This window comes from Furipterus horrens, unplaced genomic scaffold, assembly GCF_987537825.1.
Source record: "Furipterus horrens unplaced genomic scaffold, mFurHor1.1.pri manual_scaffold_11, whole genome shotgun sequence".
NCBI classification, from domain to species: domain Eukaryota; kingdom Metazoa; phylum Chordata; class Mammalia; order Chiroptera; family Furipteridae; genus Furipterus; species Furipterus horrens.
The window spans coordinates 101,096,368-101,123,774 of record NW_028327181.1 but is presented as its reverse complement, the minus strand read 5'-3'; the positions used below and the strand labels follow the sequence as shown (position 1 = coordinate 101,123,774).

Below are 27,407 nucleotides of genomic sequence, written 5' to 3'. Positions count from 1 at the left end.
GCCGCCCTGCTCCTAGGAAGGGGGGGGGGCAGGTGAGTCACGCTTCCCGTCTTTCTCCAGGTGACGGGGTTCCCAGTGGGAGTGTGATTTCTGGGGCGCTCTGGGCCCTGCCCGCTCGGGAGGGCGGAGGCACGGCTGCCACTTTAAATCCCCCTCCCCTCCGCTCCCCGCCCCTCTGCTGCTGGGATCGGCTGCCCTCAGGGTCTCCGCTCACCTGTCAGGTGTACCCACTCCGCCTAGGCCCCGCCCCCGCCTAGGCCCCGCCCCCCGCCTAGGCCCCGCCCCGCCTAGGCCCCGCCCCTCCGCCCAGGCCCCTCCCCGCTCGGGTCCGCCACGGTGGAAGTCTTCGGCGCTCGGCAGCTCCCTGGGTGTGCGCGCGCACGCACGCACGCACGCAGTGCGTCGCCCGCTCGCTTCCGGCCGCGGCGGCCTTGGAGGCGGCCTGACGGGACCCGCGCCCAGCCTGCCGGAGCGGGATGAGGCGCTGACGAGCGGAGACCCTCCGCGGCGGCGCCATGAACCTCCTGCCGTGTAACCCGCACGGCAACGGGCTGCTCTACGCCGGCTTCAACCAAGACCACGGTGAGCGCGCCCGGCCCCGCCCCCGGAGCCCCCGGAGCCCCCGGAGCCCCCGGAGCCCCCGGCGCGGCGGGCCTCCTGGGCTCTGCCCGGCCTGGCTCCCCGCCCTCCCGCCGCCGCTCCCTCTCCGAGCCGGGGCGCGGGCCGGGGCCGGGGCGGTCCCTCCCTCCGGGCCTCCCGCGACCCTCGGGGCGGCGGCCGCTGCTGGTCCGGCTGCCCCCGCCCGGCCGCGCTCTGCCCAGTGTCCCCGCCCAGGGCGGCCGGCGCGAGCCAGGCCGGGCCCCCCTCCGGGCCCGCGGGCGCCCACCCGGATTTGGCCGGGATCGGAGTCTTCCCGCTGCGCGTCTGCGGGGCTCTTCAGGGGTCGTCGGCCCCGCGCCCGCCAGGGCCTCCGGCGAATGGCGGCAGTTGTGCCGCAGCGCTTCCCCGCACCAGCCGCGCGCTCGCTCGCTTCGGAACTTCCGTGCGAGTTTCCTGGAGCCGCGCCGGCGGCAGAGGCCGCGGGCGGGCAGTGGCGGGGCCGCCTCCCGGACGTGCCCGGGTCGGGGATCGAACCGGCGACCCGCGCGCCCCAGCGCCGGGCCCTCCTCCCGCGCGTCGCCGAGGGCCTCGCGGGCCCAGCTGGGCGTCCCTGTCGTTTTTAGTCACCAAGTGCCCCCGAAGGGCCCCTCCTCCCGGGGTTTCTCCTGCGGAACTGGGCTGCTGAGGGCCCGGGAGGGGAAGCGTGTGCCCCCCGCGTTTCGGCGGCTGCTGCAGCCCCGGGGCGACTGGAGCTGCCCCTGCGAGGCCGGCGGTGCCCGGGGCGGCCGGTCTGCGGGGGCCGCCGCGGCGGGGGCGGGGCGGGGCGGCCGTGGGCGCCGGCGCTGGGCGAGCTCGGGGTCTGCGTCCGGCCGCCGGCGCCGCGCACGAGTGGGGGCCCGGCGGTGGCCGCTGGGCAGCCCTGTGGCCGAACACTCGGCGTCTCCATGAGCGGAGGGCGGCCGGCGGGCCCTTGAATGAGTTCCGACGGCAGCGGAGAAGTCGGGACGGGAACACGGGGCAGAGCGGCTCCGCGGGGAAGGCGGGGGCGGGGAGGGAGAAATTGCTATGAAAACACGCAAGCCCGGCGGGGGCCGCGGCGGGGGACGTCCGTCTGGCAAACCGAAGGTCGCGGGTTCGATTCCCGGTCGCGGCACCAGCCGGGTTGCGGGCTGGGTCCCCGCCGGGGCCGGAACAGGCGGCCGAAGGGCGCTCCTCTCCCTCTTTTCCTCCGTCTCTGCTCTCTGGAGTCAATAGAAGAAAAAAATTTAAAAAACTCAAACGCAGAAAGCTTGGCGACCTGCAGCCCCTGAGGCAAGAAAGCCATTCGCCGGCCTGCCCTCCGCCTCGTCCGGTGCAACGGCTGCGGCTCAGGAGACGCCAATCGCCTCAGAAACCAGGGACGTTTGTGTTCTTACAACATCTTATTAAAGGTTATTTTAAAAACACAGCTTTGACTTTTAAATACACATATTCTGATTGTCTCAGTGGAATGGTCTTGTAGAGCCGGCTCGTTTCGTTCTGAGAAGTCGTGAGTAGCGCTCACAGCGCTTTTGAAAAACAACTCGTCTTCATACCTCCGCTTCTGCTCACTCTTAGGTCAAGTGCCTGCAAAGTAATTTTTTTGCCAGATGATTTTGTTTTTACTTACACTGATGTTTAATTTTTCTTTTTAAATTTTTACTCTGTGTTTCTAACCCTCTCATTGCAATTTTTGGCTTAGAAATAATTTTTAGAAGGGCATTTGCTCATAGTTTCACGTTGTTTGAGCTTTTGACTTGTCCTTTCCCGAAGGCGCTTTTCCCCGCGGTCTCCACGACAGAGGCGCCGTAGGCGCGCGCGCGGGGCGGCGTCCTTCCTGCTCCGCGGGGAGCGTGCGGGGCTGACCGCTCGCCTCCTCGGCCGGCCTGTCCTGCCCACACCAGGCCCCGGGCCCCACGCCGACTTCTGGGACAACTCCCCCTTCTCCGCAGCCGTCCCGCGTTGGGGAGGCGCTGTGCCCGCGCCGCTGTGGTTCCCACACCCCCCTCGGCTTCCAGCGCCGCCAGCAGCCCAGGGGTGTGCAGTGGCACCACCCGTTGGGCTCAGTGTTTTTCTGGAAAATGTGTTAACACAGCAAGGATGTGAAGGTTAATGCCATGTTTCATATAATTAAGTAAAATTGATTAATAATTAAAAAAAAAAAGACAGCAAGGATGATCCTGAGGCTCCATAGAAAGTGTTTCCTAGCCTTTTGGGGCTGGCAGCACTTTTCCGTTTCCCTTTGTGCCGGAGTCTCCTGTCCCTACAGAGACGTGCGTGTGTCCTCAGCGTCCCGCAGGGGCACGTTTTCCAGCCTGAATTCACCCAGGACAGTGCTCAGGTTGAGAAACCGAACACACTGCCTACCTGTGCTCCTTCCGGTCACTGTCACTTCCAGTGGCGTTGCGCACTCTCGCCTCTAAGAGCACTTGATGTCTGCTGCTGGCTTTCTTACTCGGCACCGTATTTGTGAGACTGTTTCCCTGTATTGTTGAGTGTAGTTGTAGATCGTCTGTGTAGGCGTATAGTGTTTCCTTGTGTGACTGTATCGCAGTTTGTTCAATCTGAGGTTGGTGGGCATCGGAGCAGGTTCCAGTTTCTGCCTCCTGTGAGTATCACAGTGCCACTGAGCATCCTCATACTGTCTTTTGGTGGACAGGTGTTGTCCTTTTGCGAGGCTTAGATACCTCGGTGTGGAAGCGACCGCTGCGGGAGCCAGAGTCCCCAGGGCCCCCAGTGGCTGCGGTTGCCACCCCCCCACCCCCGCAGGCTAAGAGTTTCGTGTCTCCACCCCCACTTCACGCTGGGTGTTTGCCCTCAGTTTGGCAAGTGTGTAGTAGACCTTATTGCGATGTATCTGAGATTGTTTTAGCATTTCCCTGATTCTTCATGTTTATTGACTAGTTGGATATTCTCTTTTGTGAAATGTCCAAATCCTTGACTCATTTTTGTTTTGGGTTGTCTGCCTTTTTCTTGTGGATTTATAGCAATTATTTGTATGTTTTTATACAAGCCTTGTAAGAAATGTGTGTGTTCTGGTGAAGACATAAGGTAGATACAGGCCTACAACTCAGGGAAGCTGTCATAGTTGAGTGAACTGAGAAGAGGCTTGACTCCTGTATTTCCATTGTCCGAGAAGCAAAGCTCTGATTATCTCGGCCCAGATTACGCGACTCGGGAACACAGAGTGGGAGTCACAGCTCAGAGTAAGTGGGGAGACTGTAGACAGTGTGGCCCCTGCGATGCACCGGCCTGCGCGGGTGCATCGCAGCACCATAGTGGTGGTCGCACGGCGTGGTCTCGGCTGCTGGGGCAGCCGTCGCAGCCCTTGAAGCTCACGCTCTGCGGTTTTATAAGCAACTGGGACCAGAAAAGGGAGTAAACCCCGACAGAAAATCCGGAGCCGGAGTCCCTAAGGCGGTTTGACGTTGTAGTCAACACCGGCAACTCCTGCGGCGCACCTGAAGCCAAGCTCTATTGACTCTGTCTTTCCCCTTGGATCCTTCAGCTGCGAAGAGAGGGGGGGGTCTGCTGCATGGGCAACAGCTGGCCCTCCATATCACCCTGCCCAGGCTTTGTAGCTTCACTGGAGAGGACACTCCAGCGTCATCGCAAGATGTCAACTCAACACGGGAGGAGACAGATACCGGTTATAAGCTCATCCGATTGGCGAAGGAAACGAGCGCCAGGGGTCTCCTCTGACGGTGGGAGAGGTCATCGCACCTCACTGGACAGCTACCACCCGCCTCAAGCTGGGCAGCCCCCAGCCAATTAGGTGCCGTCTCCCCATGGCTCGCCTGCCCCACTGGGTGCGTGGGGATCAGAGAGGTGTCTCTTGAAAAGTGGGCCACAAAACACTCGCACCAGGCAATTCCAAGCAAACAACAAGAAAGAAGCCTCCAGCTCTTCGCCTCGCTAGCTGGAACATCAGGACCATGTGTCCCGGACTTACTGCCGACCTTCCGTGGATCAATAGTGCCAGGAAAACCGCCGTCATCGACAGGGAACTGGCACGACTAAACATCGACATTGCGGCTCTACAGGAGACCCGGTTGGCCGACAACGGAACTATCAGAGAAACCAACTACACCTTCTACTGGCAAGGGAAGTCTCCGGACCAACCAAGACAGCACGGTGTTGGGTTCGCTGTGAAGAACACGCTTGTTAACTCCATAGAGCCACCCACAGGAGGCACAGAGAGATTACTTACCCTCCGATTGTCAACAACTTTCGGCCCAGTCAGCATTCTTAGCGCGTATGCCCCAACCCTCTGCTCCACCACCGAAGAGAAAGAACAGTTCTACCATGCACTGGACGAAGCGTTATCCAAGATCCCCAGAAGTAACGCTCTTTATCTCCTTGGAGACTTCAACGCAAGAGTAGGAGCCGACCACATGGCCTGGCCCACCTGCCTCGGAAACTTTGGGAGAGGAAAGATCAATGAGAATGGTCAGCGACTGCTTGAGCTTTCGTGTCACCACGGCCTGTGCGTGACAAACACATTCTTCAAGTGCAAAGAGATCCACCAGGTGTCATGGAGGCACCCCCGCTCCCGCCATTGGCACCAGCTTGACCTCGTCATCACCAGAAGAACGGATATTGGCAGCACCCTCCTCACCCGCAGCTACCACAGTGCAGACTGCGACACGGACCATGCCCTCGTGGTAAGCAAGGTGCGCATAACGCCGAAGAGGTTGCACCACTCCAAGATGAAGGGTCGCCCACGCATCAACACCAGTTGTGCCAGCAACCCAGTTAAGACCCAGCAATTCATCAACAGGATGGAAGATGCACTCGGTGAGGGAGTGGCGGCAGATGACATTATCGAATCCAATTGGCCACGTCTCCGCGACGCCATATACAACTCCGCCATTATTGCTTACGGGAAGAAAGAGCGGAAGAACGCTGACTGGTACGAGGCTCACTGGGAAGAAATGGAACCCGTGATCGAGGCTAAGAGGAAGGCCCTACTGGCTTACAAGGCCACGCCCACTCCCAGTACACTTCAAGCTCTACGGGCTGCCAGGAGCAAAGTCCAGAAGACCGCCCGCCACTGTGCCAACACCTATTGGCTAAACCTGTGCAGAAGCATCCAGGAAGCCGCCGATATAGGCAACGCACGAGGAATGTATGAGGGTATCAAGAAGGCAACAGGCCCAATCCCCTCCAAGATCGCCCCCCTTAAGTCCAAGACAGGTGAGGTCATCACTGACCAGGAACAGCAAATGCGGCGGTGGACCGAGCACTACCTCGAGTTGTACGCAACGAGGAACACCGTAACAGACACTGCTCTTAACGCCATCCCAGACCTACCAGTCATGGAGGAGCTAGACACCCCACCTACTGCGGCAGAGCTCGGCAAAGCCATCGACCGCCTCGCTTGCGGGAAAGCACCAGGAAGCGACGGAATCCCTCCAGAAATCCTAAAGAGCGGGAAACCAGTCCTGCTACAGCCGCTCCACCATCTACTCTGTCTCTGCTGGAAGGAGGGTTACATCCCCCAGGATATGAGAGATGCCAACATTATCACCATGTACAAGAACAAAGGAGACCGCAGCGACTGCAACAACTACCGGGGCATCTCTCTCCTCAGCGTCGTCGGCAAAGTATTCGCCCGGGTCGCTCTTGCCCGCCTGCAGACCCTTGCTTCCCGCGTCTACCCAGAGTCCCAGTGTGGCTTCAGAGCTGGCCGATCAACAGTGGACATGATCTTCTCCCTACGCCAGCTGCAGGAGAAGTGTCACGAGCAGCATAAACCACTCTACCTCGCCTTTATCGACCTCACGAAGGCGTTTGATCTGGTCAGTCGAAGCGGACTCTTCAGCTTGCTACGGAAGATTGGCTGTCCACCACATCTGCTTGCTGTGGTCATGTCCTTTCACGACAACATGCACAGCACGGTGTCCTACAACGGCGCAATCTCTGAGGCCTTCCCAGTCAGCAGCGGAGTAAAGCAGGGCTGCGTCCTCGCGCCTACGCTGTTCGGAATCTTCTTCTCCATGCTCCTCCAATACGCCTTTAAGGACTGCAGCGAGGGTGTCTTCATTCACACCAGATCCGATGGCAAGCTCTACAACCTGGCCCGTCTACGAGCCAAGACCAAAGTCAAAGAGGTGCTCATCCGTGAGATGCTCTTCGCCGACGACGCAGCCTTGACATCACACTCCGAAGAGGGACTCCAGCAGCTAGTCACTTGCCTTTCCCATGCATGCAAGGAGTTCGGACTAGCCATCAGCCTGACGAAGACGAACGTTATGGCTCAAGGCACGGGGACTCCCCCATGCATCACCATCGACGGATACACCCTGGAGGTTGTCAACGACTTCACTTACCTCGGGTCCACCATCTCGAGCTCTCTGTCAGTCGACTTGGAGGTCAACCGGAGAATCGCCAGGGCAGCCACAGTTATGGCCAGACTGAACCGGCGAGCGTGGAACAATTCCAGCCTCACTGAGAAAACCAGACTGCGCATCTACCAAGCCTGCGTACTCAGCACTCTCCTCTATGGCAGCGAGACGTGGACCACCTACGCAAGGCACGAAAGGAAACTCAACAGCTTCCACATGAGGTGCCTGCGACGCGTCCTGCATGTCGCCTGACAGGATAAGGTCCCCAACACCGAGGTGCTGAAGCGAGCCAACATGAGCAGTTTGCATGCAGTTCTTAGTGAGAGACGCCTCAGGTGGCTCGGCCATGTCAAAAGAATGGATGCAGGCCGTATTCCCAAAGACCTCCTCTACGGCGAGCTAGCAGAAGGCAAGAGGATGACAGGGCGCCCAAAACTGCGGTTCAAAGACATCTGCAAAAAGGACATGACACAATGCTCCATCAATCTCAACACATGGGAAGTTCAAGCAGACGACCGCCTAGCCTGGAGGCTCGCGGTCAGGCAAGGTACGTCACGCGCGCGGAGGCTGCGCGCAACGAGGAGGCGGCCCAGAAAAGATCGAGGCGGAAGCAGCGTCAACAGCAGCAACAACGGCCATCTGCCTTCACCTGTACCAAGTGCGGCAGGGATTGTCACTCCCGAATCGGACTGCACAGCCATTCTCGGCGGTGCAGATAGACTCTCAGGAAGCTACGCCATCGTCTCTTGAGACGGACGGCTGCCGACGACGGGACCAGAAAATGGAAGCACGCTTTCCTCCTCTGGAAGGGGGCAGCCAGGAGAGAGCAGTGTAGTCCCGAAGCCTGAAGCCAGTAGCCGTGTGTGGGAGGCCTTGGGCCTGGGCGCGGGCGTCCCTGTGAGGCTCTGCATGGCCTTGTGAGACGGGTCAGGGGCTTAGTTTCTTCTCCCAACCACGAGCTTCCTGTGAACCAGCCACTGGACGTAGTGGCTCTACAGAGATGAATGTGGTCTTGGGTCCCACTTCCAGCAAATGGAGTACAAGTCACAGGACCATCTTGAAACTGGGGTGCTTTCTTGAGTTCCAAACAGTGCTTTTAACTGGACCATTAACTGCCTGGTGTGTGACTTGGAGACGGTGACCGTGGCAGGGGTTCAGGGAGTTGGGATCACTTACAGGTGGGCGTGAGGTCACGGGAGACCTCACGTCTGCACTCCAGAAGGCTGCGCCGTGGCAGCCCTCCTCTCCCCATGAGCCGGGCCTGTCCACGCCTGCTGGGATGGTCCTGCAGGAGACGTGCGCCTCCGCGTGTCTCTGCCCCTCTGCGACTCAGCCCCGACACGGTGCTAGCGTGTACTCGGAACTCGAAGGCCGGCGGCGGGGGTTAGAGGCAGGTGCCGGGAGAAGCGCACACGGCCCGTGGAGGCTGACAGGAGCTCCTCTTTCTGGAGGGAAGTGTGTCGCATGGAGCCTCACCCACGGGAGCCCCACAGCAGGGCCCTGCCGCCGGAGGTTGGCGTGAGGGACTCTAGAGGTTCCTTCACATTTCAACAAGAAACCAAAACTGTCCTGCTGGGCTGTGCCTGTCGTGCAGCCGCTGCTCTCAGGACAGTGGCTGTGGCCCATGCAGACCGTGTGCGTGCCCTGGCATCTGCAGGGGTTCTCAGGAGAGGCCACTGTCTCTGGACCCCTAGCTTGGCCACCCCAGGGGTCCTGAGCTGAGACCCCAGCGACCCGGTTCATGTGTCTCTCCCACTGATTCATGTGTCTCTCCCACTCTAGGATGCTTTGCGTGTGGGATGGAAAATGGATTCCGAGTCTATAACACTGATCCGCTAAAAGAAAAAGAGAAACAAGGTAAGAAGTTACCGGCATCTTATGGTTTCTCTCCTTTTCCAACTCTCAGAGTCTGAATTTTCTTTTGCAAATGGAGGCGGGGGGACGGCTGGTTTTAAGAAGGAAATAGGGTTCATGGTGGTTTGTCAGCTTGGATGGAGCTGTGCCCTTTCATTGAGCTTCTTCGGGGACACCTGACTCTGCGCGGGGCCAGGATGTGGTGCTGACTCAGCCGCCCTTGGCTGAGTCTCTGGGGAGCTGTCAGCTCTGAGGTCTCCGTCGTCCGTGTGTCTGGAGGTCTAGGCCATTTTCACTCTTCTGGTTCCTGTAAAACTGTAGGGAATTCACATAATGTGTTGAATTACAGCAGATGGGACTCTTGCCTCTCAGTGAGTGACCAACACTTTATAATAATATTTGTAGCAATAGAAGTGTTTCCATGGAATACAAGCTGGAATCAGGAAATCTATTGGTAAAATAAAATAATGGTGGTCGCTTTCCCATCTGACAGGAAAAAAACGTTAAATTTGCCAATAGTTGGGTTTTTTTCTGCTATATATTTTTCTTAAGCTTTTAGTGTTTCCTGGTCCTGTCGGGAGAAGCAAGCATTGCTAATGGATGAACAAATCTCAGCTAAATCGTAGAAAATGAGAAACATCCTTTTTCTTCCTGCAGTTGTAATTTTGGTTTTTATCGAGTGTACAGGTTATATCTTCTGGTGCTGGAAATTTCTCATCAGTAAGAGGAAGTTGCTGCGTCCTGGTGCCCCACTGAACAGCCCCTTCCGTTTGACAAGGAAGACCCCATAGAGTGGCTTCCAGCCGTTTCCATCTCGTGGCACAGGAGCGAGTTACTAAAGTTCCTCAGGACACCAAAAATGTCGCTTGCCGATCTGACAGAAAGTTCGGTACGATGTTGACCCGTTCGTACTGGACAGCTGTTGCCGTGTTCTGTTTGACCGTCTGAGGACAGAGGTCAGGCCCCGCCTGCACAGTGAGGCGCGCCGTTGTCGTTCTGTCGTGCGCACGCCTGGCGCGCGTCCCCTCAGCTGTCGGGGCGGCCGGGGCCGCGGGGAGGACCGCCTGGGCCTGCGTGGTGCAGCCTGCCTGGCATTCCCGTCGCGATGCTGGGGGTTCAGGCCCACCACGCGCGTGAATGTACGTGAGAAAGGAGGCTCGCCAGTCAGCTCCGGAACAAATGGGGGTGTTCGAGAATGGCACCCGGGATGAAATGCTAATCTCAGGAAGTACTGAGCTGTAAAGAGGACGCGTGAAAGCCCCGCCCTCACCTGGAAACAGCTCTGCCGGCGATGGAGGTGACGAGGACTTGCCTGCCTCGCGCTCGTCGAGCTTGCAGACTGGCAGGCAGAGGCTCACGGTGCCCCTCGGGCTGCCCTCCTTCCCCTTCGCGGGACTGGCGCTCATGCGTGTGCCGCCGGCGGCCCTGGGGACGTCATGTGAGCCCTCAGGGTGTGGTCCAGAGCTTCCTGGCCTTGGGGGCTCCATGAGGGGCTGGGGATCCACTGGCGACCCAGGTGGGCAGGGTCCTTGCTGAGCCACACTCAGTATCTGGAAAAAAGGTGACCAGTTTGTGCACAGTCCTGACAGGACCCAGTCCAACGACCTGCAGCACCCCTCAGTGTATTGGGGGTTACCCACAGCCCCTAATCCTCGTTACGTCTGATTTCACAGAAAGTCGCAGGGGCTTCCTGCTCCATGTGGTCACCCCAGCATGTCGGGGTGAAGGGACTAGAGAGTGGGGAGCACGGGAGATGGAGGGGGCACAGGCTGATTGGTGGGGGGTTCTGAGTTAGGGAGCAGCTTGGCTGAGCGTGTGGAGCAGCAGACAGCGTTTGTCCTTCGGGACTGGCTGCTTTCACCGGGCATGACGTCCCCCGGGCTCACCGGCGCTGAGCCACGCGCCAGAACTTGCTTTCTTCTCAAAGCTGCACGCGACCCCACACGTGGACGGGCCCCGCTTTGTTCACCCTCTGGAGACGCGGGGGTTGCTTCTCCCTCGTGGCTGTGTGACTAATGCTGCTGTAAACGGGTGTGGAAATACCTTTTTGAGACCTCTCAATCCTTTTGAAAATTGACTGCTAAGAAGTGGATTGCTGGATTATGTGGTGGTCCTGTTTTTAACTTTTTAATTGATTATTTAAAGAGAGAGAAAGGAACATTGATTTGTTGCTCCACTTATTCATGCATTCAGTGGTGGTTTCTTTTTGTGTGCTGACCAGGGATCGAACCTCCAACCTTGGTGTATCAAGATGACACACTAACTGACTGAGCTACCCAACCAGGGTCCTGTTTTTAATTTCAAAAATGTTTTAGAAACATATGTTTATCCATTTTAGAGAGAGGAAGTGTGAGAGAGAGAAAAACATCAGTTGGTTGCCTCCTATACGTGCCCCAACTGGGAACTGAATGGGAGGGCGTGCCAGGCAGCTGTGCCCCCCCCCCCAGCGGGGGCCTGTTTTAATGTCTAAGGGCTCCCCATGCGGTTCTCACGGCAGCTGTGCCCCAGCGCCTCGGGGCTCCCGTTTCTCCGCGTCCTGGCCCCCACTTGTTATTTCCTGCTGTGAACGTGGCCGCCCTGCTGGGTGTGAGTGGTAGGTGTCTCACTGGGGTTTGATGTGCGCTTCTCTGACGTTCAGTGATGCTGAGCGTCTTTTCTTATGTGTTGGACATACATCATCTTTGGGGGCGCGTCTCTTCAGGTCCTTGGCCCACTTTTAAATTGGGTTGTAGGAGCCCTTTTGGTGTTCTGGACGTTAGCCCTTGCCCGGGCATGGTTTGCAGATGCTGTCTCCTGTGCCCTGGGTTGCCTTGTCACTCTGTTGATTATGTCCTTTAAGGCGCAAAGCTTTTTAGTTTAATGTCACCCCATTTGTCTGTTTATTTCTGCTTTTGTTGCTTGAGCTTTTCATGTCGTTTTCAAGAAACCATTGCCACATCCAGAGACATGAAGGTTTGCCTGTGCTTTCTCTAGGAGCTTTACAGTTTGTACCTTATTTTACACTTAGAGCTTTAGCCCATTTTGAGTTACTTCTAACACATGGTGTAAGTTAAGGGTCCGACTCCATTCTTCGCAGGTGGACATCCGGTTTCCTGCGGTGTTTGTTGAAGAGCACCTTTTCCCTCTTGATTGGGTGGCGGCGGACGGGACGGTCCGCTCTTGTTTACTAGACGGTTATTAGATGTGTTATTAGCTCTGGTCTGTTACAGTCTATTAGTCAGGGTGTAAGGTAACCAAGACCGAATGTTTCCCTGGCAGTGAGTCTTCTTGTTGGGCCAGTGGGACCCAGCGTGACGGGCCCCCCTGCTGGCGGCGCTCTCCTGCACTGTGGGGGCGCCTGGCGGAGAGTGGGGCCATCGCGCTCACTCGGCTTTGAGGTAGCTCGTGTCAGAAGGCCGCTCAGCTGTTTGAAAGGAAAACTTTTCATGAGGGATAATATTGAGCATTTAGTACTAGGGTTTCCACCAGGTCTTGAGTTCTAAATTTTTCATGGAGCAACCTGATGACGTTTGGAATCACCTGGCGTGGCTGCGGCTGCGCAGCCACACGCTGGGTCTTGGGCTGACGTCTGCCTTGTAGAGGCTCGGCTCCTCGCGTGCCCCGGCTGGGCCCTGCCTGCCCCAGGAGCTCACAGCTGCCCCGGCCCCGAGAGCGAGGCTGGGAGGACAGGGCGGGGCCACCCCGCTCTGTGACAAGCGCCCCGCTCCTTGCCGGAGCTCATGCCCCCTTTCTTCTGCCCCGGAGGACGTCTGAGAAGCTGCTGGCACTGATCTTCCTCTTCGTGGAACTCATGGGCATTTTTGAGCATTCCAGACTTCTGTGGAAGACATGTCTAAAGGGTTTTTAAGAAACAACTCAGTCTTTGCATTCAAGTGTTTAGCTTGCTTCCTCGGCTGGCAGATTTTGCGACTCCTTAAAATATGAGCTGAGGTATTTTGTGTTTTGTGGTTGGCTTCTTAGGGTGCTGTGTGTTCCGCGCTTGTACAGGGCGTGGCCGATGGGGGCAGGGGTGAGAGGCGTCAGAAGCACAAGGCCGACCGATTCCCCGCCGGGGTGGGTACGTGTTGCACGTTGCTGATTAAACGTCAAACGCCAGTTGTTGGGTTTCGCCTTTTACTACTCTTTTTTAAAATTGTAAGGTGTGCATACTGACTTCTTTTTAATACCGTTTCAGAATTTCTAGAAGGAGGAGTTGGCCATGTTGAAATGTTATTCCGCTGCAACTATTTGGCTTTGGTTGGTGGTGGGAAGAAGCCGAAATACCCTCCCAACAAAGGTACAGTCCCCACGTATTTGGTGGTCATGCCTCATGTGTAAGTCGTGTCTTGGACTTTTTAGAACCAGTCTTTGTGCCTGTGGCCACGTTCGCTCTTCCCCGTAGTTCTGTGGCGGGTGACAGAGCAGCCCCTGGGAAGAAAGCATCGGGAGACGGCAGCTGGTCCCCGGTGCGCCCAGGAGAGCGGTGACGCGGGCCACTTGTTCCCGCGGGCCCAGAGCCTCTGCTGCCCACAGAACGCTGGCAGGGGGGCGGGGTGGGGGCGCCCCCCCCGGGGCCCGTGTTGTCTGGGTCTCCCTCTGTGGGCTGGGACCGTGCGTGTCCTGAGCTCCTTTAGAGCAGGCGCAGGGAGGTTATTTTTCCTGCAGAGAGCCGCTGGCTGGCAGGAACGTTAGTTTGTTCACCACTGAGAACAGAAAGCCAGCGCGGCTGTGTAAGGGCATTAGTCTGGGGTGTGTCTGTGGTTAAAGACGTTGCTGTGGAGGGGGTCGGCCACTGCCACTTTTTTAAAAGGTTTTATTTATTTATATTTAGAGAGAGGGGAAGGGAAGGAGAAAGAGAGGGAGAGAAACATCCATGTGTGCGGTTGTCTCTCGAGTGCCCCCAACCGGGGACCCGGCCCGCAGCCCAGGCCTGCGCCCTGACTGGGAATCAAACAGGGGCCCCTTTGGTTTGCAGGCCGGCGCTCAGTCCACTGAGCCGCACCAGCCAGGGCGTGGGTCAGCCTCTTCCAAAGTCCGATTCCCGGTCAGAGCTCAGGCCTGGGTGGTGGGCCAGCTCCCTGGGGGGTGGCGCACCAGAGGCAACTGATCAGTGTGTCTCTCCCCCTCCCTCCCTTTCCCTCTGTCCCTAAAGATAAAAAAACAAATCTTTTAAAACTAAAAATAGATCAAGGAAGGGAGCAGCAGGCCAGTGTCCCGCCACAGCCCTGTGCTGTCTGCGGTCAGGGGCTGTGCTCAGGGCATTTCCCAAGGTCAGCCCAGCGATGAGGCGGCCCCCAGGCCCTGAGGGTTTCCACAGGATCCACGCTGCCTCCGGGCGTTGCACTGCTGCCTCGGGCTCTGTCGTGTGTCCAGACGTTTCCAAGACAGATTCAGCCCTCGCCTCACCCACCTGGGGGTCCTGTGTGCTGGATGCAGCCGGTCTGCCTTTATTCCGAGTCCCAGACTTCTTGGTGTTGGGTGGCAGAGCCAAGGCACGTTTCCTTTTGAGTCACTTACAAGAGGAGAGTGTCCTTTGCCCGGAAGCACGCGAGCACTGGGTGTTGGAAGTTACTCTCTTCAATAGGGCAGCTGTTCCCCTTAATAATGAGCGCGTGCTCTGCCCTTTAGGGGGGCCCACTTAAGAGATTCGTTAAGTGAAGGGACTTAGGGAGCATAAATGGCCTCTTAAAGGAGCAGGAAGACAAAGTTCTCTGCTTCACTTTTAAGTAACGGTTATACATCTTAGTCACCCTCTTCAATAGTAAACGGACTTGATAGTATTTAATAGTAAGCTCGGTAGTTTCCGCAGCCTAGCGTTAAGTTCTCTTGGTTTGAACGTTAAGTCACTCAGTCCATCCTGGCCAAACTTAGGCCTGGATTTGGCCTCAGGACTCGTGATGGCAGTGGGATCAGGACCTTTGGGGGGAACCTGCCCTCCTTCCCCCTGAGGCCCTTGCCCTGTCCTGGCTACTGAGGAGGTGCTTCCCCACCTCACACCCTCCTCAGGCAGCTTTGCAAGGAGAGGTCAGGTCACCCCCACGCACCCACCCCCCGCATTTCCCCAGCCCTGACGGTCGGCCCTGTCCTCCTGGAGAGCGAGGACACCAGGTGGGGGGGACAGGTCCCTGCCGGGCCTGAGGCGTCTGTCTTCACAGTGGGCTGGCCCGGGCTTCTGGGGCCCGTTGCCTCTGGCCAGTGACAGGCCAGCAGCTTCCTGCCCTGGGCATGTGGGGCCCGCGAAGGGGAGAGAGTGGGCGTGCGTGGGCGCGTGTGGGTGTGCACGGGCGTGTGGGTGTGCAGGGAGCATGTGAGAACACTGGCAGGCTGGCGGGGGCGCAGAGTCCTGAGTGGGAGGGGGCTGTGTCCCTGCTGCTCAGAACGGCTGTGCAGGGCGGTCTCCCCTGTGCTCACGGGTCTTTCTGGTGTCGCAGTGATGATCTGGGACGACCTGAAGAAGAAGACTGTCATCGAGATAGAATTTTCCACGGAAGTCAAGGCAGTCAAGTTGCGGCGAGACAGGTAGGGGGGTGCCCGGGTTCCTTTCTCCAAAGGTGACTGAGGCGCTTGTATGTCGCGGGAAGACAGTGTTCGGGGAAATGCTGTGTTAGATGTGATGGCTGTGCTTTATGATCGGAGGGCGCAGGGTTGTTTTATTTATATCGCTGCAAGGAGGGCGGTGAGCTTGACTGGCTTCCGAGGCTGACGGAGCAGCGAGGGTCCGTGGGCCTGGGCGAGGCACACCCGCCCTCGGTGGCCCTCAGTCTCAGAGGAGAGGTCACCGTCGGCAGGTGCAGGCCGAGGGCCCGAGCCGGGAGCCGCACTTTCGCCAAAGCCGCCTCAGGGATGTCTTCAGTTGGAAGGCGAAGGGACGTTTGGAGACTCCTTAGGGAGAAGGTGTCACGAGAGCAGGTTTCCTTCTCAGGCTTTGCCTTCGGAGTGTTTAGGAGAATGTTGAAGTGTTTCTTACTAGGTAGCAAGATAGAACAGAGCCTTCTTAGTTTGGGTTTAATTTGGTGTGATTTACACACGGTGCTCAGCGGTGGAGGACAGAGACCCTGGACAAGGTGAGTGTCCTGCCTGCGTTCTCAGGTTCTTACTACCGGTGACGCCAGGACGCGGGGCCCTGATAATGCAGGTACTGCAGCCAGTCCAGGGCCTCCCACCGCCGGCGCTTCTGGACCGTCCAGACACATCTGAAAGCGCAGAGAAGCGTGGTTCCTGTCCCGTGTTCTCCCTGGCTCTCACTGCTGGGGCCCTGTCGGGTGACGCGGCCTCTGTAACTCTCAGCCCAGGTGTCGTCCGGCCCCCGCCCGGGTGAAGGCGCTTGCTCCTCGGCGCTGACCACACCTGGGCGGGTGCCTCTCCTGCAGGGGCCCCGGTTCCAGCAGGAACAGCCCTTGTGTAAGGGTCAGAATGGCAAGGCAGACACCACAGAACATTTGAGGGTGCTCTTAGGGCATGGGGTGCTGACTGTTCTTTCTCCCCAGAATTGTGGTGGTTTTGGACTCGATGATTAAGGTGTTCACCTTCACACACAACCCCCACCAGCTGCACGTCTTCGAAACCTGCTACAACCCGAAAGGTGGGAGCTTTGGGGGACGCGGCGGCCCAGGCAGGTCCTCTGAGGGCCTCGGGGGGGGGGGGCAGCGGGGTCCTCGGGGTCCGGGAGCCCCACTCTCTCCTCCCGCACCCCCACGGAGGCTGCCCCTGTCCCCAAAGGCCACCTCTGGGCAGAGGCTCTCAGACCTCAGCAGCCTCGCAGGCCTGGGGCCCTCATGAAGCTTCTGGGGCTCAGCTGGGCCCTGGGCCTGCGCATTTCTTTCCCCGTTTCCGCGGGGCAGGGGGCGGGGAGTGCTCATGGCAGACTTCGTCACTCAGGGCATCAGCTTAATTTCCTTTCAGAATTTTTGTTTTTCCTCCTAGCTTTACTGATATAATTTACTCATCTTGAATATATCATTTGATACACTTTAGTAATTGTTAAAAGTTGTGTAACTTGCCCTGGCTGGTGTGGCTCAGTGGATTGAGCGCCGGCCTGTGAACTGTAAGGCTGTGGGTTTGATTCCCAGTCAGGGCACGTGCCCAGGTTGTGGGCCAGGTCCCTGGTTGGGGGCATGTGAGAGGCAACCATACATTGGTGTTTCTCTCCCCCCCTTTCTCCTTCCCTTCCCTTCTCTCTAAAAAAATTCACGAGTAATATCTTTTTTTAAAAAAAGCTGTGTAACTACCCCTATTAAGACAGAACAGAATGGCCCCCATCACCCAAAAGAGTTTCCTTCAGTGGCAAGTCCCCTCCCCCCATGGCCTTCAGGTGCGGCCTCTTGAGCTGTGGTGGGTGTCCTCTGAGCTGAATGCCTTGCAGGCCCCTCCACGCACACTGGTGTTCTGCGCCTTTTTATCGCTGAGCGGCAGTCAGCTGTTCGGCTGTGAGATTAGCAGCTGCCGTGCATTTGACACACGCATCTCCGTGTGGACCGGTGCTTTGCTTCTCCTGAGCAGTGACTCTGGGTCACGGTTTGTGGGAGCTGCGGGCCCTGCACTTGCTGTCTGTCTCCTACCTGAGACGCTGCTGTGGGGGCGGCTGGAGTGTCCCCTGCACAGCGCGTGTGCGTCCCTGCCATTTGTGCATCTTCTCTGAAGTAGCTTCACATCTTTTGCCTGATTTAAAGTTGTTACCTTATGACTCGTAAGAATTCTCTGTGTGTTCTGTTTAAAGAATCAAATTAAGTATAAGGTCTTTCTGGATTCTGGATTCTCTTCCAGTGATGTTTCTGTTCTTATCCCAATGCCAAGCTGCCCTGATTTCTAGAGCTTTAAAATGTTTCTTGCAATTAAGTCCTCCAATCTTGTTCTTACTTTACAAAACTTTTTTGGCTATTCTAACATCTTCACCTTTGCTTATAACTTTTAGCATCAGCTTGTCTATTGCAAATGCCTGCTGAGCCGTGGGCTGTGGCTGTGAAGGCGGGGGAGCAGACTCCGGTCCGCCATGCGGTGTGGCTGCGGCAGCCGGGCCCTCGGTTTCCCCATGTGCCGCAGGGCCTCCTGGTCTGCCATGGGGTTGGCTCTTGAGTGCTTTGCTTGCTTCTGCTGCTGTGGTTGGAGCGGTTCTCAGATTGTAGCGTGTTGCGTTCTCAGGGCCTGATAAAGGCGTCGCTCAGAAAATGTTTCAGTTGTGAGGTGGTCTCGTGGGAGGTCGCCCTGCTTGGCCCTCTGATACCCTTTTGGGGGGATTCTGACACAGAGGGAAGCCCACAGGTAACGCTGCTGTCTTCCTTGGGGCTGGAGAGCTGAGCGTGGGCTTGAACAGGGCTCTGCCCGCGGAAAGCAGAGGCTCGGAGGGCGGCATGAGCCCTTGACAGCCCTTCTCCGCCTCTGCCCAGGCCTCTGCGTCCTGTGCCCGAACAGCAACAACTCCCTGCTGGCCTTCCCGGGCACGCGCACGGGCCGCGTGCAGCTCGTGGACCTGGCCAGCACCGAGAAGCCGCCCGTGGACATTCCCGCCCATGAGGGCGTCCTGAGCTGCATTGCGCTCAACCTTCAGGGAACAAGGATTGCCACTGCCTCCGAAAAAGTGAGCGGGGTCTCTGCCCTCGGGGAGGTCGTGTGCCTCCCGCAGGCGCCCTGCGCGGGGAGGGCCCCGGTGAGGGGAGGGGCACAGGGCTCTGCAGGAAACCAGTTGCTGTTGACAAGGCCTGCCCAGAAGTCACAGAGCTGGGCGGGCCTCCTCTGGTGGCAAAAGCGCTGCGCTGCTTTGGCTCACGGGTGAGGGGGTCCGTGCTGGTGCCGCTGCTCCAGATGCGGCACTGATGGTGCTTGGGGGCAGGCCAGCTGGCCGGCCTCAGTGTTCTCCTGGCCCTTGGCTGGGTGTCCTCAAGGGTCCCAAGTCTCCCTCACCCTTCCTGGCCCCTGCCCAGAGCTGTCGGAAGACAGAGCCACCAGACCTTTCCGGGGAACAGCTGAGGGAGAGTCTGGGTTTTGGCTGACGAGTGCGTTTGGGAGAAAGGGGTGTAAGCAAGCAGGTTTGTGAGTGTAAATCATTGAAAAACTAACCCAAAGGTGTGATTCTTTGATAATGAAACACTTCACTGTTTTTCAAAGGGGACCCTTATAAGAATATTTGATACTTCATCAGGGCATTTAATCCAGGAACTTCGGAGAGGATCTCAAGCAGCTAATATTTACTGGTAAGGAGCCCGGCGTCTCACCCTCAGCAAGGCCGCTGCTTTGGGCTGGTGCCAGGAGTGGGCCCTGCAGGGTTTGGAGGGACAGTCAAGACCCCCGCCCACTCCCCCGAGGCAGGAGGCGGCCTGTTGGGGGCTGCATTTCAGCTCGTTTATGATGGCCCGTCTCAGCACTTCCTACGGGAAAGTGCACAGAAGTAGGCAGGACACTACAGTTACCGGGCCCGCCGCCCCGCCTCGGCATCTAGCAGCACTGGCCGGCTGTACCTGACCGCGTCCCTTTCCGTCCCGCCGGCTTTCTGCGCCCCCGGGGGTGTGTGGCCCGGTGGCTGGACCCTCCGTGGGCAGGTTTCCCTCCGTGTCTGTGGCTCTGTTGCTGTTGAGCAGCAGTCGGGTCTGAGAGTTAAGAACGTAATTTGTATATAAGTTTAGTGAGTGCCTGTGGGGCCCGTGGTGTCCAGCACGCTCTCCTGTCCGTCTGCGCTCAGGCCCCTCCAGCCCAGCTGGTGCGCCTGCAGGGGGTCAGGTGGGGCTTTTCTCACCTCAGTGGCGCGTGGAGGCAGCAGCCTCAGGACCCCGGAGGCCGCAGTCGGTCTGCAGGAAGCCCTCCCCTGTCCCCAGAATCCAGCCTTGTCTGTGGACCCAGGGAGGGGCCTGCTGTGAGCCCGGGTTCCGGGGGAGGGAGCGCTGTGGGATCGTTACAGGAGGGTGGCCCTTAAGCTGCTGTCCTGGACCCGGGAGGGCCATGGTGGCAGGCGGCAGCTCGCTGGGCTTGCTGCCGTGGTTGGGGCTGGGCTGCCCCGCGTGCCCACAGAGCCTGAGCGTGTCCGCCCTCCCTGCAGCATCAACTTCAATCAGGACGCGTCCCTCCTCTGCGTGTCCAGCGACCACGGCACCGTGCACGTCTTCGCTGCGGAAGATCCGAAGCGGAACAAACAGTCCAGGTGGGCGTCCCAGCGTGAGGGGCCTCGCTGTTGCTTCAGCGCGGGGTCTTCCTCGTGGTTTGAGCCTTTGAAAACCAGAGCAGACCGTGTGATACCAAAACTGTGGCATCGCGACTCCCCTTCGTCCCCGCCTCAGGAAATGTCCGCTGAGGGTCCAGGCTCGGTCCTGAGCCCCCGCGGCTGCGGCTGGGGTTGCTGTGTTCGGAAAGGTGATCAGTGACTGCGCCGCGGAAGCCGGTGCGCCTTCGGGTGCTGGCGGCTTATTGCAGTTATTTGTGAGGACTTAGTTTTTTCATATGAAAAATAAACAAGTTGAATTGTTAAGGCCACACCTGTTACGAGAGCTTTAACTCTGTGACACGAACGTGACTTCTCTCCTCCTTGTCCTCACAGTTTGGCATCAGCCAGTTTCCTTCCAAAATACTTCAGTTCCAAGTGGAGTTTTTCCAAGTTTCAGGTCCCCTCGGGCTCTCCGTGCATCTGTGCCTTTGGAACAGAGCCAAATGCTGTCATTGGTAAGTGGCCCTTCCAGACGCGAATGACAAGCTGCCCCGGTCCTAGTGGCGTCCGTGCTAACCCAGCCCCGCGGGCGGGCCCTTCCTGTCTCCTGTGGGTACCGTGCCTCCCGCTCGGGGTCACGTGGGGCTACCAGCCGCCACCCTCCGTGGTTCCCCAGGAAACCCTGGGGGTCGTTAGCTGCCTTTTTTTCTGTCGTCACCCCCAGGGCATCAGACTCTTGGCCAAGTGTGTGCTGGGTGAGGAGGGGAAGCCCCTGGCCGTCCCCACCCTCACACACAGCCGCCTGCAGCTCCGCTGAGCACTTTGCCGAAAGAAACCCGTAAGTGAAATGGCCTCTTTCCGTTGCAGCCATTTGCGCCGACGGCAGCTACTACAAGTTCCTGTTCAACCCCAAGGGGGAGTGCGTCCGGGATGTCTACGCACAGTTTCTAGAAATGACCGACGACAAGCTGTGACTTCACCTGCAGAGCAGTTGACACCCACGGCCGAGCGCCCCCGCAGTGCACCCAACCTCCTTGGGCTGGTGCCGGCTCCCTCAGGCCTCGTGGGTGCTGGGCTGCAGAGACTGCCTGGGGACCTTGGTCTTGAAGCCACTGCGGCTGTTTCCTCGGCAAGGCTTCGCATTTCCAGTGTTAGAGGGGGAACCGTCGAGGCCCCCTGGGCGCTCAGGTGGCTCTGAGCGGCCAAAGCCCAGCCCTGGCGTGGTGCCTGCAGCCCCGCGGTAACAGCCCACTGCGTCCGCGCACCCACGTCGGGGCTCCCTACAGACTTGGGGCCTGGGTGGAGGAAAGGACGGACATGTAGCAATTTGTTTGGGGCAACAGATTCCATTATTTTCACTGAGTGTATAATGGGGAAATGAACAGATGTACAAAGGTTAGTTCTCACATTTTACCCAGACTTAAATAGAATAACAATACCAGCAGCTTGCCTTAGAAAAGGAGAAAGGAATGTTCTCTCTCCCATCTGACCGTGAAGCGAAAACACAGCAGTGTTAGAGGACCCAGGGGGGCCGTTCCCACGTGAGCCCTGCGTCACGGTCCTCCCGGCCTGCTGGGGACCCGTGTGTGCCGGTGTCCCGTCTCCTGCTGGAACTGTTGGCAGCGAGGCGCCAGGCCCACCTCGCAAGTCGGGCACGCGGGCCTCGCCTGGGTCCTGGGGGAAGTTGCCTGTGACACTCAGCCTCCCTGTGTGTGCAGGGAGCAGACTCGTAGCGACTTTGAAAACCAGTCACTTGAGTTAAAGACTAGGAAGCAAACGTTCGGCGTCCCAGCAGAGCCGAGTGGGACGCGGCTCGTTCCCCCTCCTGTCCCCCCGGCGCTGGTGAGGGCTGCACACTAGCGTTCTTGTACCTTTTGTCACTGAAGTCGGTTCTGGGCTCCGTGTTGTAAGCACTACTCGAGGTCCGTATCTGATTTTCGTAAAGTCCCTTTTAAAAAAAAACCTAATTCACGGTTTTGATTTCAGGTTGCAAACATTTAAAATCTGCTGCGGCAAGTTCTCAGTTTCTCTGGTTCCTTTACTGTCATGTAATCAACTAACTTTGTATGTGGGTTTCAGTGTAAAGTATGCATGTTGCTTTCATGTGTATTTAATCATGAATTTAATTTTGCACACTTATTTTTAATGTTTCTTTTAAATAAAAGTGACTAATTTTGTTGTACTCTGTACCCTTCAAGGGGAGAGAATTGTATGTCACAAAACCCAGCCCCTCGTGCTGAGAATCAGGTCTGGCTGCCCCGGGAGGGCAGGTGGGGGCGGAGGCTGGGGGAGCCGGCTCTGGAGTCCCCCTTGGGGAGCGGAGGGCGAGACTTGTGGTCGTCGCCGCTTCTGCGGGCCGTCGTGGTGCGCGAGCCTGAGCCCCGCCAGTAGGGGTCCTGCTGCGCCGCCTCCCAGGCAAATCTCCAAAGATGGAGTTCAGAGGAAAATAAAGGCATCATTTATTTAGTGGCAACCAAAGCTGGAAAGAAAATGTCAGAATATGTCTTCAAAAATACCCGTTTAAATATTTGTCATTGCGACTGCTACCTAGACTCAAGAACGGAAATGAACACAAGAACACGGGTGCGTTCACGGTGTATTACCGCCAGTCCTGGGCAGTAACGGCAGAAACCCCGCCTGAAAACCCGTCCCCTCTAAGACACCCAAAGGAATATCTCCCACCCGGAAGTATCTCAGACGTGGGTGGCTTCGCTGGTCTCCAGTCAATGTCCAGCCCCAGGCGTCGTTCAAGTCTGTGCCCCCGGCCTCCGCGCACAGGCTCACACTGGTCACCACTTGCAGGCCAGCTGGCAATGTGACGCGCCCCCCACTGTGGGTGGGGGGGACCCACCACCTCTACTTCCTGGTGTCCTCTGTTTCGGAAGTGCTCCCCCCGCCCAGTCTCACGTGCACGGAGAACCCACGGGAGCATCTAGCCTTGCAGCCAAGTGGGGCCAGTCACCCTCGTCCGCCCGAGTCTCCAGCCCCTCCCCCGTGTGGGGCCGTGTCCCCCTTACCTGCCCACACGCCAAGCTGGCTGCCCTGTTCCGCGCTCGCTCAGCGAACACTTCGACTCTGCTCTGGTTAGAGGGGTAGGCGGCGTCCTGCACACGGTTCCCCTCGTCCCACCCCTCTGGTGTGTCCAGGTGTCACTAAACTGGGAGGAACGGTCCCTAAAGGAAGTGTCCCTGTGCATGGAGAGGTGGGCAGGCGCCCCAGTGGCAGATGGCGGCGCAGCCGGGCACCGTCCATGTTGACAGCTGATCCTGTGCACGGCCTCATCCGCCACCCTGGTGGCCCCACGGAGACCGATTCCACCGCGCGGTTCAGAGCCAGGTTCAGGGCCATCTCCAGGCTGAGGTCAGGCCATTTTTGTAGTCCGTGTGTAATGGGGGTGGGGGGGCGGGACACTGTCCAGCGAGCAAGGCTTTGAAGCGCTCTGTGACCTTCTGGTTCAGACCTGGGGCTCGGACTGGTCACCGCAGGTGGCTCAGGTAGCGGCAGGGACTGGGGTGGCCCTCAGAGTGACCGCTGGGCACTGAGCTGGTGCCCCACCCGCGAGGCGATGGGTCGGGGGGCTGGGGTGGGCGAGAGTGCTTCCGTGAGCACTGGAGGCTGCACGGCATGGGGGCGGGGGCGGGGGGTGTGCATCGTGCACGTTCTGCCAGGTTCTCGGGGTTCCTTGAAGGGACGAAGCCTCCCTTTCTTTTTCAAAGGAAGCAACTGCAGTGGGAGCCCAATCACTGCACCTGAGAGCCGCTGCGCCCGTGAGTGTGCGCCCGCACCTCAGTCCTGCTTCTACCCCAGCCTTCCTACAGGTGAAGCTATTTGTATTGTGATCAAGTACAAAGTTGGCCAGTGTGACCATTTTAAAGAGGACGTAGCACTGAGTCCGTTCACGGTGGTTGGTGGGCACCGTTGTCATGATCAAAAAGCAGCCGCCCGGACCCGTTAGCAGTCACTGTGTGCTCTCCCCTCCCCCTTTCTGTCAACAGATTGGCCTATTTGGGACATTTTATGTGTAGAGTAGAATCATACATGTGACCTTTTGTGCCTTGCGGCTTCCTCGTAGGGTAACGTTTCCAGGTTTCACCCACTTCGTAAATGCTGCCCTTCGTTTCTAACCTGGGGTCTCCAGCGGAGGGGGCAGCCAGGAGGTGTGGAGGGGCCGGTTTCTTGGGTTTCGTCTTCCAGAACCAACCCAGCCCCTGAGCCTCAGCCCCACTCCAGCATCCACGCCTGCAAGCCAATCACCGTGGGGAGTCGCAAACTTTCTTTTTTTTTACAAATCTCGCTACCTTCTAAATCCATCTTGGTGGGAAGATTTTTTTTTTTATTTGTTTATTTTATTTTTAGAGAGAGGGGAAAGGAGGAAGAGGGGGAGAGAAACATCACTGTGTGGTTGCCTCTCACTGGCGCCCCCAACTGGGGACCTGACGTGCAACCTAGTCACGTGCCCTGACTGGGAATCGAACCGGCGACACTTGGCTCGCAGGTCGAGACTCAATCCACTGAGCCCCAGCAGCCAGGGCGAGAGTCGCATACTTTCTTTTCGGGTGTGTGCAGTTTTGAGTGGGACAGATACATATTCCCCCTCCCTTTGTACCCCCCCGCACCCCCCAGCTGCTGGCAACCAGACTTCCCTGCCGCATGTACATGAAGCTGTGCAGCCTATCCGTTTGCTGGGGTTACTGTAACAAACTTCCACAAACTGGGCTGCTTAACGCAACAGGCAGTTCTTGGTTTTGGAGGCTGGAGGTCGGAGTCCAGGTGTTGGCAGCACTGCTTCCTTCTGGGCACATACGGACTGACGGACGGGTGGAGTCTGCCACACGCCTCTCCCAGCTGCCGGCGGTGTCCAGCCGTGCTTGGCTTAGAGGCAGGGCCCTGCAACCCCGGTCTCCTCCTCTTAGAAGGACACCATTCTTGGAGAGCCCACCCTAGTGGCTTCCTCGTACCTTGATCACATCTGCAAAGACCCTATTTCCAACTAAGGTCACACCCACAGGTACTAGAGTTAGGAGGATGCATTTTAGCCCGGAAGGTGCAGGAGCGAGGGAGCCTTCGGGTCTGGCTGCTCGCACTCGGCTGAGGCTTTGAGTCCCCTGTGCAGCTGTGCCCGTAGTTCCTTCCTGCCACCCACCACGTCCCAGCCTGGTCATCCCTTCAGTCGCTGAAGGACAGTTGGGAGTGTTTCCAGAGTTGGGAGCTGGCCAAAAAGGCTCTAAGCAGATAGATTTGCTGCTGGTAGTAAGTGTGTTTTGGTAAATTATCCAGAGGCCCAGTTGTTCCCAGGCCAGAGTGGCTCCCAGGTCTCCAGGAGAACTGAGTGTTTTCCAGTCTGGGAGGCAGCTGGTAGTAGAGGTGTAAGCAGATGGTCAGACAGAGGAAGGAGAAAAAGGCGTGAGGCAAATCTGAACAAAAAAACAGAGTTAGGAGAAAGAGTCCTGGAATCCCTGTTGAAGGTGAAAATCTAGTCTCCAATCAAGAACTAAACCTAAATAGGGGCTCGAGATGGTGACAATACAAGTCAGGCTGAAGGATAGTATCACACATTATAAAAGTCAGGAGGGACACCTGGGGAGCGCTCCCAGCTCCTCACCAGACCGAGCAGCTCACGGTCCCAGCGTCGGGGAAAATCAAGCCTCATTGCTTCTGACTGTGCAGACCAGTGGGGGTTGGGGCGGAGGCAGAAACTGCCGGGCTCTCAGCTGAGTCCGCTTGTTTAAAGGGCCCCACAGTCCTAGAACGTCCACAAACCCTCCCACTCTGGGAACGGTGGCCAGGAAAACAGCTAGAGAGGTGCCAGTCAGGTGCGGAAGTGGGAGAAGTGCCTTGAAAAGGGGTGAGTCCTGATCAAGCGGCATTGTTCCCTCTCAGACTCCTTCCCCACACACAGCGCCACAACATGGTGAAACAGATCGCCCTGTACTGATGAGAAAAACCTAAGGCTCCGCCCTTCACAGTGTAACGAGTGTAACAGCTCTACCTGGGACACTGAGGCAAACACACACAGGAGCCTGTCAAGATGAGGAGACAGAGAAGTATGGCCCAAAAGGAGAAACAGGTCAAGGTTCCCGTGGGAGACAACCAACCTAACAGACACAGAGTTCAAAACACTGGTGATCAAGATGCTCACAGGCTTGACAGATATGCTTGAGTACGGCAAACGCATTAAGAAGAAGTAAAGGTTATGCTAAATGAAACAAAGGAAAATCACACAAAACCAATGGCGAAGGGAAGGAAACCGGGGTACAAATCAATGATTTGGAATATAAGGAAGAAAAAAAGTCAACCAGTGCAGAATGAGGAAACGAGAATAGATAAAAAAAGGGGAGAGACTTAGGAACCTCTGGGGCAACTTTAAACATGCCAACATCCAAACCATAGGGGTGCAAGAAGGAGAAGAAGAAGAGCAAGAAATTGAAAACTTATGTGAGAAAATAATGAAGGAAAACTCTCCAAATTTGGTGAAGGAAATAGACATACAAGCCCAGGAACCACAGAGGGTCCCAAACAAGCTAGACCCAAAGAGGACCACACCAAGACACACCATCATTAAAATGCCAAAGGTTCAAAATAGAGAATCTTAAAAGCAGCAAGAGAGAAGCGGAGAGTTACATAAAAAGGGGTGCCTATAAGACTATCAGCTGATTTCTCAAAAGAAACTTTGAAGGCAGGAAGGGACTGGCAAGAAGTATTCAATGTGATGAAAAGCAAGGACCTACAACCAAGATCACTCTGTCCAGCAAAGCTATCACTTAGAATGGAAGGGCAGATGAAGTGCTTCCCAAACAAGGTGAAGCTAAAAGAGCTCATCATCACCAAGCCATTATTATATGAAATGTTAAAGGTACTTACTTCAGAAAAGATTAAAACTACGAACAGTAAAATGGCAAAAAATACAAATCTACCAACCTAAAAAGCACACTAAGCAAACAAGAACAGAGACAGAATCATGGATACAGAGAGCATTTTGATGGTTGCCAAATGGGAGGGCGGTTTGGAGGGTGGGTGAAGGGGGGATTAAGAAGCACAAGCAGGTAGTCACAGAACAGCCATGGGGACGTAAAGTACAGTATAGGAAAGGGAGCAGCCAAAGAACCTACATGCACGACCCATGGGCATGAACAATGGTGGGGGGATTGCCTGAGGGAGTGGGGGTGCTGGGCGGAGGGGGCAAAGGGGGAAAAATGGGGACAACTATGATAGCAAAATCAATAAAATAAAAAAAATTGGGCATAAAGTACTGAAAAATTTTATCATTTGTTGATCTTTTTAATTTTTACTTAGTTTTAGAGAGAGGAGAAGGGAGGGAGAAAGAGGAAGAGAAACATCACTGTGTGGTTGCCTCTCACGCACCCCCAGTTGGGGGCCTGGCCCACAACCCAGGCCTGTGCCCTGACTGGGAATCGAACCAGCGACCCTTAGGTTCGCAGGCAGAGCTCAGTCCACTGAACCACAGCAGCCAGTGATTTTGG

The 27,407-nt window shown here is 57.1% G+C and overlaps 1 protein-coding gene across 1 annotated transcript; it reads left to right on the top strand.

The window, feature by feature from the left end:
- Positions 1-407: 407 nt before the first annotated feature.
- WDR45B (WD repeat domain 45B) lies at positions 408-21,305 on the top strand. The gene is made up of 10 exons (XM_090290695.1): positions 408-582; positions 8,748-8,822; positions 12,994-13,095; positions 15,230-15,317; positions 16,286-16,380; positions 18,182-18,372; positions 18,900-18,985; positions 19,825-19,926; positions 20,320-20,441; positions 20,794-21,305. The coding sequence occupies exons 1-10, from the start codon at positions 516-518 to the stop codon at positions 20,898-20,900; spliced, it is 1,035 nt and encodes a 344-aa protein (XP_090146821.1). The 5' UTR covers positions 408-515; the 3' UTR covers positions 20,901-21,305.
- The last annotated feature ends 6,102 nt before the right edge of the window (positions 21,306-27,407 follow it).